The sequence below is a fragment of the Xenopus tropicalis genome, chromosome 4 (genome assembly GCF_000004195.4).
Source record: "Xenopus tropicalis strain Nigerian chromosome 4, UCB_Xtro_10.0, whole genome shotgun sequence".
Lineage (NCBI taxonomy): Eukaryota > Metazoa > Chordata > Amphibia > Anura > Pipidae > Xenopus > Xenopus tropicalis.
In genome coordinates this window covers 115,554,906-115,572,176 of record NC_030680.2, presented here as the reverse complement: position 1 = coordinate 115,572,176, position 17,271 = coordinate 115,554,906, and the positions used below count along the sequence as shown (strand labels likewise).

General features: G+C 39.2%; 1 protein-coding gene across 3 annotated transcripts; it reads right to left on the bottom strand.

Moving 5' to 3' along the window:
* Positions 1 to 337: 337 nt before the first annotated feature.
* Positions 338 to 14,857, bottom strand: rab11fip4l (RAB11 family interacting protein 4 (class II) like). Of its 3 annotated transcripts, XM_018092912.2 has the most exons (12): positions 14,792 to 14,857; positions 14,417 to 14,496; positions 10,644 to 10,765; positions 10,241 to 10,354; positions 8,542 to 8,611; positions 7,967 to 8,070; positions 7,119 to 7,259; positions 6,646 to 6,727; positions 5,741 to 5,878; positions 4,650 to 4,781; positions 2,253 to 2,420; positions 338 to 884 (listed from the first exon to the last, which is right to left on the bottom strand). In XM_018092912.2, the coding sequence occupies exons 2-12, from the start codon at positions 14,438 to 14,440 to the stop codon at positions 759 to 761; spliced, it is 1,221 nt and encodes a 406-aa protein (XP_017948401.2). In that variant the 5' UTR covers positions 14,441 to 14,496; positions 14,792 to 14,857; the 3' UTR covers positions 338 to 758.
* Positions 14,858 to 17,271: the final 2,414 nt, after the last annotated feature.

Here is a 17,271-nt window from a genome sequence, read left to right as displayed (position 1 = left end):
GGCTGGTGACTTTGGGTTATTATTATTTAAGTTCATGTGGAACCCAGTGAGGCTTGACACATCAATGGCTCACTTTTAATGAGGTTTTTTGGGCTATGGAAATCCATTATTAGCACTACCTTTGTCTACCAAGGAGTGACTTGCTGGATCAAGATAGGCAATGTGGCAAGCTGGCAGGCATGTTATAGCTGGCTACTTGCTAACTGTTTTTATGGTCCACTGCAGGGAAGCACATGTCTCTACTGCATCTGAAAAAGGCACTAGGTTAGGTAGTATTGCTATTTTGAATAGGAAAATAAACGAAGTTCTGTGTAAAGCATTAACAAAATGACACCACTGCATGTTCAATATGTATTTAATATCCATGTCTTGCCCTGAGTAGCATATTCACAGAATATCCTTGGCATCATTTCCACACACATACAATTTAAGTCTCCTTCAGAGACAATGCCTCTCCTCACCTTTATGCTGTACATTTTTAGGCGAAAGTAAAAAGTGGCTATGTATTAAATTGGGATTATAGGGTTGTGTTCAATAGTGACTTACAAAAATGCACAAATAATTAAAAAAATAAATTACATTTTTTACGGACAGACATTAAATTGCATTCTTTTCAAAGAATTAGCACAGGCTTACACAGTGTGAGTAGTGAGTAATTAAAGGATGAGACCAGCTCATTATTGGCAATATATAATTAGGCCTATATCCCTCAGTGAATAAAAAGTTTATTTACTACCCTCCTATAGCCTTCCCAACAGTCAATGACTCAGAGATGGCTTGATTTCAAGAAGAGCGGGGTCTTTTTCTAAAACAGTGAGGATAACACGATCTAGATACTGGCGCAGGCGTCTATTGACTTCTTTCTGCTCATTAAGGGCTGAAATCTGAGGGGGAGAGAAGAAAACGAATAATTAGACTAAAAATGCCATTTTGTATGCCATTCAATGAAAAACAGGAAAAGTAAAAAATGCAGATTCTGAATCTTATATAGCAACTGGGTAAAAGTTTTGCCAGGTCTAGTAAAAAGGATCTCCACCTGACTGAATTTTAATGGCACCATCAGTTAAAAGAATGCCCAATATCAATTTTTTATATGAAAGAAACATAAAATAATACATTCTAATGCATGTATTATTTCATGTTTCTTTCATATCAACCTGTAACACAAAGTCAAATCAATAGGACACAGTAGCACCCTGTTGTATGTTATACCCAATAAATTGGCCAATATAATTCCTTAACATGGGTGTGTGGCTATAATGTAATTCTAGGTTTAGCTAAGAAATATCTACACTTGGTTCAATAAGTGTACACACAGATATTGCTGCATTGAAAAAATTGCTTATTAAGGGAATGCTGTATGAATAGTCACACTGTACTACAGCCTGTGCAGATATATGTGTAGTTGCTCTCCTCCTGTGCAACACTATGCAAGTTGTGTATCAAATACAGGTATGGAACCCTTTATCCAGAATGCTCGGGACCTGGAATGTTCCAGATAAGGGGTCTTTTTATAATTTGGATCTCCTACATTAAGGGGCTGATTTACTAAGACACGATTTCGAATCCGAATTGGAAAAATTCCGATTGGAAACGAACATTTTGCGATTTTTTCGTATTTTTTGCGATTTTTTCGGCGTCTTTACGATTTTTGCGTAAAAACGCGAGTTTTTCGGCGTCTTTACGATTTTTGCGTAAAAACGCGAGTTTTTCGTAGCCATTACGAAAGTTGCGCAAAGTCGCGATTTTTTCGTAGCGTTAACACTTGCGCGCAAAGTCGCGCCTTTTTCGTAGCGTTAAAACTTAAAAGGCGCGACGTTTCACGCAAGTTTTAACGCTACAAACAAATCGCGACTTTGCGCAAGTTTCGTAATGGCTACGAAAAACACGTGTTTTTACGCAAAAATCGTAAAGACACCGAAAAAAATCGCAAAATTACCGATCATTACGAAAAAAACGCAATCGGATGCATTCGGCCCGTTCGTGGGTTAGTAAATGTGCCCCTAAGTCTGCTAAAAAAATATTAAGACAGTAATTAAACCCAATAGGATTGCCTCCAATAAGGATTAATTATATATTAGTTGGAATCAAGTACAAGGTTCTGTTTTTTAATTACAGAGAAAAAGGAAATCATTTTTAAAAATGTGAATTTTATTAAAACTGAGTCTATGGGAGATGGCCTTTCCGTAATAACCTTGGACTTTCATTTTAATGTTGTTTGTACGAATCAACATTCCAGTTTGACAATTTACCTGCTCTTGTGTACACACGTCAATCTCTTCAGCAATAGAGTGAACTGGAGAACCTGGTTTGGAAGGTGAGTTTTCCCTGTGGATGCTGTGTGGGAAGCAGAGGGACCCATTTTGTACAAGCAGAGCATCCTGCAGATCTTCATTTATTTCTCGTAGACTTTGGTTCTCCTGTGGAGATATACAAATTGAAATTTTTCTAGTTTTCTACGGACATGATAAGCATTTAAAGCAATAGATCACTTTGACAAAACCATTCATTTTTTTAGCTAGACTCCAAAAATTAATTTTGAAATTACATAGTTGAGGTCTAAATCATTTTGAAAAGGAACTGTAACAGCATCCAACTTAAAGAAAAATAATACCAACTTGGTTATATTTCTATATCTCCTATGTAAAATTGCCTAAATGTCATAACTAAACTTGGCCACACATATACTAGTTTGAAGATTTAAAACCAATTTACCTGATATTCAGCAATCTTGCCACACCTCGTTAATCTTATCATTCACAGGTTGAAATGTTGGACAGCTAAGATGCTGTCCAGGTTCAATTAAGGCTAATGCGACACGTAGCATTAACATGCCCTGCTGCTGTAAAATCCTCCTACTTGTGCCTGCACCGGGCAGCACTGAATACGCTTGGGTGCAGGCACACAAAGCCAATATCCACCAGAACATGTGAGAGTTTGTATTTTCAGTGGCTATCGCCTACATGTGCCTGCACCCAAACGTATTCAGTGCTTCCTGGAGCAGGCACAAGTAAGAGGATTTTACAGTAGCAGGACGTATTCTCGGCAAGTGTTTTTGGCTTGCCAAGAATACGCTACATGTGACATTAGCCTAACATTCGTATGTGATGCTCCATCATTTATTTCAGTATAATTATGGACAAGAACCCTACACACAGACTGATGAACAGGCCAGATTGGTCAGTGACCCATAAGAATTATTCCCTAGACTTCTGCACTTGTTCCACAATTTGGTGCCCTGCATGTGTGGGTGGAACCTTTCCCCCATCAAAATGTTGAATTCACTACATAAGTCAAACTGTGGCTTGAAATAAAGGGCAAGGGACCGAAATGATATTCAAGTGCTATTCTTTTATGAATATCCAAAATTGAATTTCAAATGCTCAGCCTTACTGCTCACAAAGCACGATGCATCGATCCCCAATGGCTCACCGCCTGGCCCTTTGGAATATCACATAATAATGTGTACAGTGGTTTGAATAAATGATAAAGCAGTTAACCTGCATGAAGGTGCTCTCCTTTTATGAATATATTGAGAATTGAGGAAGGAGGAATGTGGGTGAAATCATTTTTATACATTTGCTATAGAGAGAGACTGATCCTAGCAATATTACAAAGCAAAAGTGGCAGGTTTTGGCAATGGCACTAATTAAATTTAGAAGGATCAAAGATAACCCCAGACCTCAAGCCCAATCAACAGGGTTAATGAGCTTGTCATCAGTACAAATCAGTAGTGGAAAGCCCCAGATTCAGGTGGAAATACTAGAAGTTTTAATTAGCATGATTCATAATGACACATAACTGGGTGGAGTGGAGAGTGGAGACTAATCAGACACACAAAATAGTTTGTACCGGACATACAGTTGCTAGGTGTCATGTTGTAATTTCACATTTCGATCACTTGTGATTGTGTCTTTATCTACCTCCAAGTAAAATGTAGACACCACATGATGTTGCAACCAAGGAGACCACATCCAGTCCAGTTTTATGAGAAAAAATACTGTATAATACTGTAATAGTTATCTTCCACTGATTTTCTCTTAAATACCTAAGTTTACAAAACTTATCTTTGTATTTGTATTTACTTTGTATGAGAGCAAGGTGATAAATTGTTTACTTTATGGATGCTACTATTCTCACTTGCTTAAACTAAAAAATAATCATCTTTTGCACTTAATTAACCTCATGTCTTTGCAGTGATTCATTAATGGTTGATTTTGGGTTTTTATTTCAATTCAAGTTTTTTTGCACTTGAAAAACTTGAATTTGAGTCATGGTTCAAAAACTCAAATGTCTGGTATTTATTAAGTGCAAACAATCAGAAAACTCTAATGTAAAACTTTGCCATCTAAAAGCTTGCAAGTTTCTATAGAAGTCAATGGCAGAAATCATAGGCAAAGTTAAGCCATTTTACTCAATTTGAGTTTACGAGTTGTATTCGAGTTTAAAACATGAAAATTTGAGTATATGAGTTTTTTGTTTTTTTTAATCGCACAGGTTTACCACTTTAATAAATAAGCGAACATTTGATATGCCATTTTAATTGATTTAGAAAAACAAATGACTTCACAAATTCGAAAATTGATAAATAAGCCCAATAGTTTCTTGCATTCTCTTTTTTTCAGTTAAACAGCAGTCCCCACACTTACCTCTGCCAGTCTGTGCTTCTCCCTTTCACACTCTTCCCATAGGCTGTGAGTACTTCTCCTATCATTACAGCATGGCAGCTCACAGTCTGTCCTCTGGAACCTGCTCAGCTCACAGCGCAGATCTTCAACCAACTGCAAAGTTAATGATTTAAAAAGTCAATGTAAAATGTAAATCCAATAAGGTTTTAAAAAGAAAAAAATAATATGCTAGGCTTCCCTTACAGAAATACTGACCCCAGATATTAAACCTTTTTTACATTATAACATTGTCTTTGATTTGCCTGATGCTTTTAAATTATATACTGTCTGATCCCCATGTTCCTCTATGAGGGGGCTGCCATATTTGTGCAGCAGTTGTCCATTAGCATTAGAAGCTATAACTGGCAGGTTGAGAAGAGGACAGTCAGATTGTCAAAACAAAAAAGTGTCAGGTTTAGGGACTTCAAGTAACATACTTACAAAAGCAAACCAATCAGTGCAAAATGATAATGTATCAATTTAACAAATAACTCATATAAAAAAAGACTTTTGTTCATTGAGTACTTGCCTTATTTACTTTAAAGAAGAAGGAAAGTCATTTTGGCATTTTACTGCAAATAGATTTGCCACATTAGTGCCACCTAGAACGCTATATTTTTTCTGCTGAAAGCATTACCATACCGGAGTAAACAGCTTTAGAAGCTTTCTCTGTTTGCTTAAGATAGCAGCTGCCATTTTAAGTAGCTTCCTGTCTGCAGTCTAGCCATTAGAGCTGAGATCACACATTTCTAAGGGAGGGGGAGGGAGCTCTTAGCATTCTCTTGGGAGGGTGAGCAGGAGAGGGGAGAGAATTACTCATACTCTGGCCACTGGAATTAAGGATGTTTCTGAGAGAAGAAGTCAGACACTGGGACATCATGACAAGGGACAAGGAATCCTGTGTTTCTTTTGATAGAGGACTGAATAGAGGTTAAATGTGTTATAGGCAATGGCATTAACTTCAATAGCAGATAACATCCATGTTGTAGCACTGTGCTGTGACTGTATCTCTAGTCAGCAGAGCATGATGGTTAGGGGTTATTAACCACCAAGTCCCTTAAATATTTACCCACCTGTGCTGCTTCCTGCCTCTCGCGTTGCCAAGCTTCTCTTTCCTGATTTAGGGCATCTTTCCACATCCTGCTGCTCTCCCGCTCCTTCTCCAGACTCTCGGCTGTTTCAAGTACTTCACTCACCAAGCTCTGGACTTTCTGTACAAAGAAGCAACACCATACAGACAAATATATCATGTCTGTGTTGAATTTTTTCATCATCAAAATATAAGCAGTGGCTTCCCCTTATTTAGAAGAGCTAAAGGTTTTGTATTTAAAGAGGCAGTATACTTCCTTTGTAAACATGGATTCAAATGAATACAACTTGTGCCGAACATACTTTTTACCTGTTTTCATCACAAAATCTATGCTTGCAAGATAGATTAGATTATCAGGATGCAACCCCTCCCTTAGCTTTACCCTTTGTCATGACTGCTTTGTTAGCAGGAGTGCATTATGCAGGGGGGTAATTGTGCACTGGAAATTTCCCCGCCCCCCCAATTCCACTGCACACTAGGCAGCTGTATACTCTGCCTAATACTAGTTCCACATTCTGCTTCTGACTAATGAAAAAACACTTCAGCAATTGTGCAAACTAAAAGAAAAAGAAATGTGTGCTTTTGGTGCCATCTACTGGTCAACCATTGAACAGCTATATCTATATTATTTGTGAGAGATACTGCATTATTCCCCACGGTTTATTCAGATTGTCATTAATTAAGCTGGGGGTTAAATAATTTTTAAAGCTGGGCTTTAATATTCTCTATTTGCCAGCATTGTCTTTTTTTGTGATGGGGCCCAAGGACAAAACAGATCTTGCATGGTCTCATTATTTATTTAGCTATTTGCACCCTCTAAGCTCTGTGTAAAAGACATCGATCAAATGTCTGTTTTGGCCATTACAGTAAATATAATGATAAACTTACCTTTTCCAGGACTCTGTTCTGGGCATTGAGAGTTGAGACAGACTGAGAAAACTGGACATTATCATCCTGTAGCACTTTTATTCTGTGTAGAAAAAAAAAAAGGATGAGAGATTTCTATTATTATTATTATTAACATTTATTTATAAAGTGCCAACATATTCCACAGCGCTGTACAATAAGTGGGTTTCATACATTGGACATAGAGTAACATATAAAGCAATCAATAACCGATACAAGAGGTGAAGAGATGAACACAATCAGTTGAGCTGCATAGTTTCTGCCTAATCCTGTGGCAGTTTATTCAGCCATTCTAAATTAAACTTTACATGTGTCCTGACTGCAAAACATAATGAACCAATTGACAAACCAAAGCAAAAGTAATTAATGAAATGCAATAACAATTACAGTTCAAGCAGTAAATGAGGCCTAACCCCCCCCCCCCCCCCCATACAGCAACTGAGGCAAGGACATACCGTGCATTTAACTTTTCTCTCTCTAAACACCACTTCCTTTCTGCCTTATGGAAACAGGAGTCTCTCTGAGAAATAATTTCCTGTTTCTCTTCCTCCAGTTGGAGTTTCTGGTCCTGCATCTGCTCTTCTAATGAGTATATCCTTTGGAAATAAAAAAGGCACAAACATGCTATTATTATCTATAATTAATAAATGCTATCATAGTTATGTTGCAGAGCTCACTAAAGCAAGTAGCATGATGCTTTTCACAATTCATTCTAAAGGATTTGCAGCTGAAATACAGAGTACTGAAAACTTTGAAAACTCAGTTTACTTACAGTACTAGTTCTTACCAGTTTTAATAGAACACAGATTTTTTTTTTTTTTAAATCTGCCAGACATTGGAGCTGCCAATTCCACTCTTACTCTCCTGTGAGTAGAAGTAACCTGAGCAATTTTCCAACACTTAATATAAATTATGTCTGGAATCTAAAACTCTGTTGACCATAGGACAAACATTCTCATTCCTTACAATGCAGGCAAGCTGTTTCTAAATATAGTTAAAAAGCCCATGTAAGAAGGTGCACTATGGACAAACCAATTATGATGTTCCTAAGACTGAACACAATGTATTGGGAGACAGAGATTTACTCTCAATGTTAAATAAGTTCTGCTATACATCTAGTAAGGTGTTGTGCAACTTTGCAATTTAGTCAGGAGGAACAAGAGAAGCTTTAGCCATTCCAGACAGTAGTTAGGCCTGTGGCACAAGGGATATGACCACTTGTATACACGTGCACACACAAAATTCCCAGGTATTTTGTTTTTATACTTCCCCCATCAAACTCTAGTCCACAACCCCCTCTTACTTTTTCATTAGATCCTTATTAAGCTGGCGCAGTTTCTGCTCTGTCTCTTCTCTCTGTGTGTTCTCCCCTTCTAATTCCAAGATTCGATCCTCCAGAAAGCTCAACTAATGGGAACAAGACAACAGGATGAAAACATCTTCAGCAGACCATGCAGTGTTGTGCTTTTAAGTACAGGTATGGGATCTGTTACCTGTAATAAAACAGTACCTTGCACTTAATTCTAACCAGTTTATAATTAATCCTTATTGGAGGCAAAACAATCCTATTGGGTTTGATTAATTTTAAATGATTTTTAGTAGATTTAAGGTATGGAGATCCAAATTACAGAAAGACCATTATCCATAGAACTCAAGGTCCCAAACATTTTGGATAACTAGTTCCATACTGGTAACTGTTAAATCAAAGAAATTGTTCAATAATGTCTTTTTTGAAGCACCCAGACATTAGGTGTTTGTAACTCTCTGCTACTAAGCACACATTTAAATTAAGAACAAATTAAAAACAATGCCATAGAACTGTATGGAAGAATGATCATTAAATCACGCAATAATCATTTGAAAGCAAAATGTTCTTACCTTTTCCACAGATTCACTGCAAGAGGACACCTCTGGGTCCATGCTGGAAAGGTCACAGCTGCCATGGACCCTGGGAAAAACAACACATAATGCCTTCACTCTGAGATCAAACAACTTCAGTCAAAGACAATGATCAAGGGAGATGTTTGCTGTGCCAGGTGTGCAGTTAAAGTCACACTCTTTTCATCTTAAGAGCATAGTTATTTGTAAGAGCCAACTAAACAAAGCACCGTATATAGCAACCAATGGCTGCCAACTCTCTTTAAACGCTCACAAAGGAATTTAAGGAAAATCAAAGGCACTGTACAGATTTGTATAAAAAGTAGGGTAATACTAATTCTAAATAACAGTTTATTTTTAGGGAACACAAAAGAGAGGTAAGCATTAGATAGGGAGATATTAGTCGTCCTGGACAAATCTTCATTGCCGCGGGGTGACTAATCTCCCCGCAATGCCATCCCACCGGCAAGAATGTAAATTGCCGGTGGGATGGCATACATATTGCTATGATTTGCCAAGTCACACAAATATGTATGCCATCCCACCAGAGATGTACATTCCTGCCGGTGGGATGGCGACTAATCTCCCCATCTGCCACTGCCCTTATAAAAAAAAACAAAAAAAAAAACACAATTTGTCAGCTTATAAATCTCCCCCCCCCCTCTTTTTAGAGAGCTTTTCTTTCTGTGTACGTTATTGTCTTGGTGAAAGAGTAAAAATTAAAAAAGACTAGGTAAGTTGCCCTCAATAAATCTCCTTAACCATGGGCAACTAATCTGGCAATAATGTAAATCACCATATGCATTGTTTCAGTTTTGTAAAGTAACCCAAAGTTTCCACACAAGGCATTTTTGGGCTGTTTCACAAGGCTAAAGCAACATGTATGTTTTACCAGAAGATTAGTTGCTCCTGGCAGAGATTTATCGAGGGCGACTAACCTCCACGTGTGCCATCACCCTAAAGGAATAATTGGTCCATGAATCTTGCCTCTGCTTTATCAGGGGCTAATCCTGTACAAATTTGTATCTGAAATTGCCATAAAATAGTATTGTCTCTTAACCAGAGTTGCTGTCATGCTTAAATTGCAGCTATGTTTGCACAAATTGATATCATTCATTAAATGTACTAGCATCAAAAGCTGCTACTTTTGCTTGTGTGTTTTGACACCAGACACCAATGCACCAAACAAATCTTTGTGCATAAATATCACGCAACCGCAGTAATTGACTGCCAAGATTGCTTTAGGGTACCCACAGCGGGCTACATCACAACGGATAATGTGTCTTATTTATGCCAAACTGCAAGTGCATATTTTTATGCATTAGATGCAACTGTACCAAGAGAAAAACCTTTGCTGGAATAATAGGAAGACATGATGCATTGTAGGTAAAAAACATGGCAAATTGCTTCAATTTCACTTTGCACACTGCACCTAGGAATGTAACAAATAGTAACTAGAGACTTAGGGAAAGATTTAGTGTGAGACTAGATCTTACCACAGAAAAAACTCACCCACTATCAAATGGAAAACTCTAACTTTAACCCACAGATAAACACACATTTAAAAATCCCATCGGAATGAATAGAAAGTGGGTACATTTTTCTGTAGTGAGTTCTAGTCTCACATTTTGATAATTCTGCCTCTTAAAGTCCAGTTATTTCCCAAATGCTGGATAATTTTGCAGTGCCTATATTGTACCTGCAGTTGCTGCTCCGCATGCTGCACGAACTCACCACCTCACCATAATCTTCAAATTGGTCTTCAGGGATAGCGAGAAGCTCAAATGGCTCAGTCCATTCTGCCTGAAAGCTCCTATGGGAAAAATGAAAAATTGTGAGAAAGGAAATTTGCAACGCCATAACCCCCCCCCCCCCACATTGACACATACTAGCAAAGTAGATAGCTAGATAGTTTATGAAAGCTTATTAACATAGGCATGAATACGATTATCATTTACTGACATTATACACAGCAAAGCTTTTGCTCAATTCCTAGACAATCAATATACTTTTTTTGTAGTAGTTGTTTTTTTAGTAGTTTTATCTTATCCAACCCATTACTGGATATGTTTGTAGCTAAAGTAGGAATAACTGGTACATACTCATCTACACGAGTTGACTCCAGTGGGCTTAGGTCAGAAACTGGATCTTCAGTAATCAAGCAGCCTGGAAAAGCAGGTTTATATGGTTCTTCCTTTTCATCCTTTCTTGACAAAGAATGGGGCTATAAGCAAAAAAAAATACAAAAACATGTAATCACTAGATAAATCATATGACACTCAGATCGCTGCTTCACCATAATTGACACAATAGAGGGCTATAGCTAGTAGGGGCTGAATCAGACCCATGTGGCAGTAGCCTTAAGGTGGCCATACACGCAAAGATCTGCTTGCCTGGTGAGCAGAGCGAGTGAGCGAGTGAGATCTTTTCCCGTTATCCCCACCTACAGGTGGTTGTTGATGTGGTCCCTGATCCATCGAAAAATCAAACCTGCCCAATCAAGATGTGGGCGTTTTCAGGCCAGATATCGGTCAGGCAGGCCCATCGTTAGTGCCCGTGTATGGCCACCTTTAATGGGATATATATTGGGGAAAAAAATGTTAACTAGAGACCGCAGTAGTCAGCACATAAACAAGTGATGGGTGGGAACTAATTGAATTTTACCCCACCCACAGCATATATTGTGCAGCTAAGCACAATGCAACAATACTATTAGTACCCTGCTGTGAACAGTGAAACCACACTCCACCCTCAACAATTGGAATGGTCCTGCTTTCTTAATATGTTCTCTGCATATTCCCAATAGAGCCTTGGGCTAGCATCCTGAACTAACAAAGACCTTTGCATGGAGCTGAATGCTCACTGCACATGCACAGTAAGCTTTCACATAGGGACATATAGAATACGGGGGGGGGGGGGATTTCCTGTAGAGATGGTAGACTAAGGGGAAAAGGGGCAGATCTTTCTGTGTATCTCCAGCTCAAGCCAGGTAACTCCTGAAAAAATTGTGGGAATTGACAGCTCTGGTCATGCTGTCCTACACAATAAAATTGACTGTTATGGAAGAGAACATTCTAGTGACATTTTCTAGTGAAAATATAAGGTTTTTGCAGAGCAATTGATCTGGTATTTGAATTCCATGGTTAAAACAAGGGGATGACAGTTACTGTGACCTGCTGCAAAATGTGTTCTATTCTACCAGGACCCTCTTTAGGACACTGGTGCCCATGGCAAGCCTTTGCACCCATGCTTGTTTCAGGCGGTGACTTTAAACTCCTCCCACACACTCATCACCATGGTGCACAATAGCTCCCTCAGCCAGCTGGAACTAGTGGTAGGCAGGCAGGCAAAAGTAGTAGTTGTAGTGCCCTAGGCACGTGCCACTTCTGCCTGCTCCTTGTTCTGGCCCTGGTGGCAAGGCCTTGGGCAAAACAGACCGCTGATTTTTGTCCATTCAGTGGCATCTTGCTACTACCAGTCTGTCTTTTGCCTCAACTGAGAGTCAGCAACCCAAAGGTAAATTGGATACAGTTTGCATTGAAAAAGCATAGTCAGGTTTGTAGACACTTGGATCTTCAAACACAACTGTTAAGATAAAACTCCTAATATATCTCATAAACCACTAAAATATCAAAAAATAATTTAAATAGCAAACATTCTTAGAGGATCACTATGAGTAATTTTACATTTATTCATTTTGGAGGTTTAGCTCAGGCCTACAGGTTGGCACTCCCTACTTGCAGTCCAATAAAGCTGGTCATAAACAGGCTAATAAATGTTGCTGTCCCTACCACTCTGGAATGTATGCATGTATGTATGTATGTATGTATAACTTTATTTATAAAGCGCCACAAGGGTACGCAGCGCTGTACAGTCTTACAGAATACAAAATTACGCACAGGGAGGACAAGTGATATAATAAATACATATACATATAAGTGCCATGTGTTATGAGACACAGTAGGAAGGAGGTCCCTGCCCCGTAGAGCTTACAATCTGAGTAGGAATGAGTCAGCACCTTTTTGTGTACAGTGTATGGAGCCTTTCCAGTGGCCCAACTGATATTTAGCTAAAGATCAAGCAGATATCTATTGGGCAGGTTAGGAAACTCATCTGACAGAGACTGCATTGGGGCACTGATGCAGCCCTCTCCTGACAGGTCTACATTATTATAGGATATAGGATATCTTTCTTCCCTACTAATAACATTGGCATCAAGCATCAGTTTTACCAGACAGGTGGCAACCCCAACTACTACCTGAATGTCAAATATGGGCTTTTTCTTGCTAAACATGTTATGGTACTTTCTTATGGGATCTGTGTTTGTTTTCACTGATAAAAATCTTTTCAGGCATTGTCCAGGAATAAGCACAGTGAGTAAAATAAACATAAGACAATGGTTTAACTTTCAGTTCAGGTCTTGCTTTGTGTGTATCCATAGGGGCTTTGAGAGACAGAGGCACATAATACTGTATGTAAACAACTAAATATCATTTCACTCACAAAATGTTTTCCCTGATAGTATGTTAAATCACTTTGCAAGCAAACTAAACTGCTCAAACACCAGTGTGTGGGAAATTCTAACAGCTGACAGGAAAACTGCCAAATGCTTGTTTGGGTGAGCCTTTAACCAGACTGAACACTTGTGTAAACACATGCAAAATGGAACCATACAAAGATTGGGGGATGCTACACAAAAACTTGTGGGGAAGCTAGAACATTTCCATATAGTACCCATATTAATTAGAATATTGTCAGTTTACTGATCAGACAAGTTTAACAGGTGTGGCATTAGAATGTATTTCTCTATTTACAATGAGAATGACCAAACTGCACTTCTCCAGTTTCTGTGGCTTTAGAATGTATAGCCACACATTTATAGCATTGCCACAGCAAAGAAACACCTCAGCATGTATTTTATGTACAATAAATGTATGCATAACATGAGCATACACACAACAAACAATCCATGACCTATACGAGAAGTAGATAGGGCTGTGCCCAAAAGAGCTAGTCATCTATAAGGATGTCCATTGAACTGTATCCACAGGTCATGTGTGTGATGAGGGAGGCTTAGATTTACAATTTAACAAGAATAGGAGGATTGCAAACTGGTTATCAATATTTTGGTTAATGACAGGCTAAGGGCCTCTCTCACAGCTTCTACTTGCTTTCATGGGGAAATGAATATTTATCAAACCCTGCCATTGTGATAGCTGCTAATAAGCAGGGAGAAAGCTCTTAATTATAACAGCATTGCCACTTCACTTCTGAAATCAGACATGCAATAAACTCCCACTTTAAATAGCTATTTATCAATTAATTAGGAGCATGGTTGCACAGAAACAAGTGCAGTCTGTAGAATTGATCTACAATCTTGCGAGTAGGGCCCTCTGATCCTATTATTTTTTCTGTAACCTTTGTTTCATAAATTGTTGTAAACCCTGTTTGTTATACATTATTGTAACATGCTATGTAACTTTCTCTTTATAAATAAATGATGATGATCTAGATTTCTCATTAGCAACACAGGATATGGATTGAGGACTAGGGTTAGAGAATATAGAGCCCCTTACCATGCTGGAGTGAGTAAAGGAATTATATTAACCAAGGATACCCAACCTAAATGGGACATTGTATATTTTTACTGAAAATATCCAAAGAATGGTATGTAATATATAATATTCTTTGTCTTATTTATGTTATTCTCCCCACTGGGATACCCTGATGCTGAGGCCCAGGGAAAATACCCCCTCTTCCCCAAAACTTTCAAGGGTTATACTGTGTATCCAGTTTGAAAGGTGTGAAGTGGCAACCCAAATAATAAACAATAGTAATAATGGAAGTTCTATGGAAAGAAAATTGGAACACTCACCTGTTGTGTTTCTATGGGGCCCATGATGATGATGTCCAGCACAAAGAAGTCCCTCAGGGAGCAGGATTCCGAAACAGCAGCTGGAGCCACAGAAGGAAAATTCTTTACTATTAACTCAGACACATTGGGATTTTGTCACTGCCCTGCCAGCGGGTGGGTGTGGGGGGAGAGTTTGTCAAAGGGCAGAGGGTAAGCTTGATTGGTTATAGTTTTTCTTAACACCCCCTCCTCCTCATTCTCATTACACCCCTCCCCCTAACCCTTTTCCTGCAACAATAAGAAAAGCAGGACTAGGGCAATTCAGTATAAACAATGAAGTGCAACTGCATTAGGTCAGGGATTGATAAAAGTAAAACCCACAAAAGTCAGATATACCAGTTTAGAATTGTGTGTCAGGAATGATGTGTGGGAATTTTCCTTCCCACAGCCAAAACAAGTTGTGCATAACTGGGGTTTCTGGGAGGTGTAGTTTTGCCAGTGTTGTAGGGGATGGGTTTCAATAGGCTTGCAATGTGATCCAATCATTGGTGCAAGGGCCAATTGATTGTATCAGCCCAATATGGTCCAGCCCACAAGTGGCCAAACTCACAAAGGTTCACTTGTTAGGTGACCAAAACAAGCAAACCTAGGTAAATGCAGGGCTGAGATTAGATTGGGAGGGGGTGAATAGTTGGAGATGGAAGAAGAGAGAAATTGATTGGCATAGGAAGATAGGAAATTTCCAAAAAATTAGAACAGAATATGAATTCAATTTTAAAGTATTTTAAATGAATATGGAAGAGCAGCTATTTTCAGGCCCTTGCCAGCTGAAGAGAAGATTTCTAAAGTGCAACAAAGCACCCTGCCTCTCATTGCCCTGAGGCCCCTGTCACACACACACTGTTTCTCCACCAACATTTTTCTACCAGGGAACATGTCAGTTCAGCCATCTTCTGCGCAGTAACCGACATGAGTGTTATGCGCTGAACATATGGCATTTTCTGGCTGAAATCTATCCCTAGTGACAGGTGAATCTCATAAAAGCCAGATACTGCACACAAATGGCAGAAGTTAGCCAAATCAGCATGTTTCACTTGTGGAAAAGAAATGCCATGTGTGACAGGGCCCTAGAGCATGACACTGACGGTTGCATTGGTAGTTAAGGTGGCCATACATGGGCCGATTGTAGCTGCCGATATTGGTCCCTTAGACCGATTCGGCAGCTTATGATCTAGGGGCTGATTTACTAATCCACGAACATTCCGAAGGCGTCCGAATGCATTTTTTTTCGTAATGATTTTGCAATTTTTTCGTAAATTGTTGCGACTTTTTCGTAGCCATTACGACTGTTTCGCAAATTGTCGTGACTTTTTCATAGCGTTACGACTTGCGAGAATTGTCGCAACTTTTTTGTAGCCTTCGCGCCGAGTACGAAAGTTTCTGATTCATTCAAGCTTCAGTATCGTGACTTTTCTTGGGCCAGGTTGGAGCTGCAGAGTGCCATTGAGTCCTATGGGAGACTTTCCTTGGGCCAGGTTGGAGCTGCAGAGTGCCATTGAGCCCTATGGGAGACTTTCCTTGGGCCAGGTTGGAGCTGCAGAGTGCCATTGAGCCCTATGGGAGACTTTCCTTGGGCCAAGTTGGAGCTGCAGAGTGCCATTGAGTCCTATGGGAGGCTTCCAAAATCATGCAAAGTCTGAAAGTTTTGCCCGCCGTTTACGAGCGCTCAATAAGAAAAAGTCGCGACAATATACGAGCAAGTCGCGACAATTTACAATAAATTCGTAATGGCGACGAAAAAAAATCGCAAAAAAATACGAAAAAGTCGCAAAATGTTAGTTTCCAATCCGAATTTTTCCCATTCGGATTTGAATTTGTGGATGAGTAAATCAGCCCCCTAGTGTAGCGGCACAAACGACAGGCCTGAAATCCGCCAGATATTGATCGGGCAGGTTAAAAAATTTAGTCGGATTGGGGACTGCATCAACGAGCCGGTGTGGTCCCCGATCCAACTAAATTATTTAACCTGCCTGACCGGACCCATTGCGCCTATTACCGGCGTTATAATTCTAATCCCTGAGGCCAAACAACCGAATTAGCCTTTGAATTCACCCAATATTGCCCACCCGTAGGTGGGGATATGGGATATCGGGAGAAGATTTGCTCGCTTGGTGACCTTGGCAGATCTTAACGTGTATGGCCACCTTTAGTTTTTTGCTTTGGTAGTTAATTTGCATTTATACTTGACTATTACAAACTATTAACTATTACATTTGCCCCCACTTTGTTTTGTGTACTATATAATATTCATGTTCAAGACCAGTATATGCCGTTTTTATGATTACCAACTTACTTTGCACATTTCTTTTTAAATGTTGTGTTTAGGATAATAAATGGGGACTTTTCATCACCCCCCAGTAAATTTCAATCAAAGGGCCGCTTTTTTTTCCAGGTTGTTTAAAGAATCAGTACCATTTCAGAGAAAGACAAATAAAAAAAACACTGAAAATGTTTAAGGAACGTGTACTGAAAAGTTGTGTAATTGGTGCCCTGCTGTTATTGTGTTGCACTCAAGAAACAGCATCTTTTTGATCAGCACAATGTTTACACAAGGTTTATGGTGACTTAAAAGTCTGCAGGTATTAGTTGCATAATGTATGGGATTTTTGCACAGTGACTAAATATATTTGTTTTAGCATTAACGTGTTTCAAAGCAGAATCAAAAGTGAAGGAAAGCTAGGCAGGCAGCCAGCAGGGGACTGAATTGAATTTTGATTTCTTTACACATTCAATTCTCCCACGACTGTGCCTGTCATGGACTGCTCCTGGAACACTGCAACCACTCTGTCCTTCTCCCATTGCTCACTGGTATACAG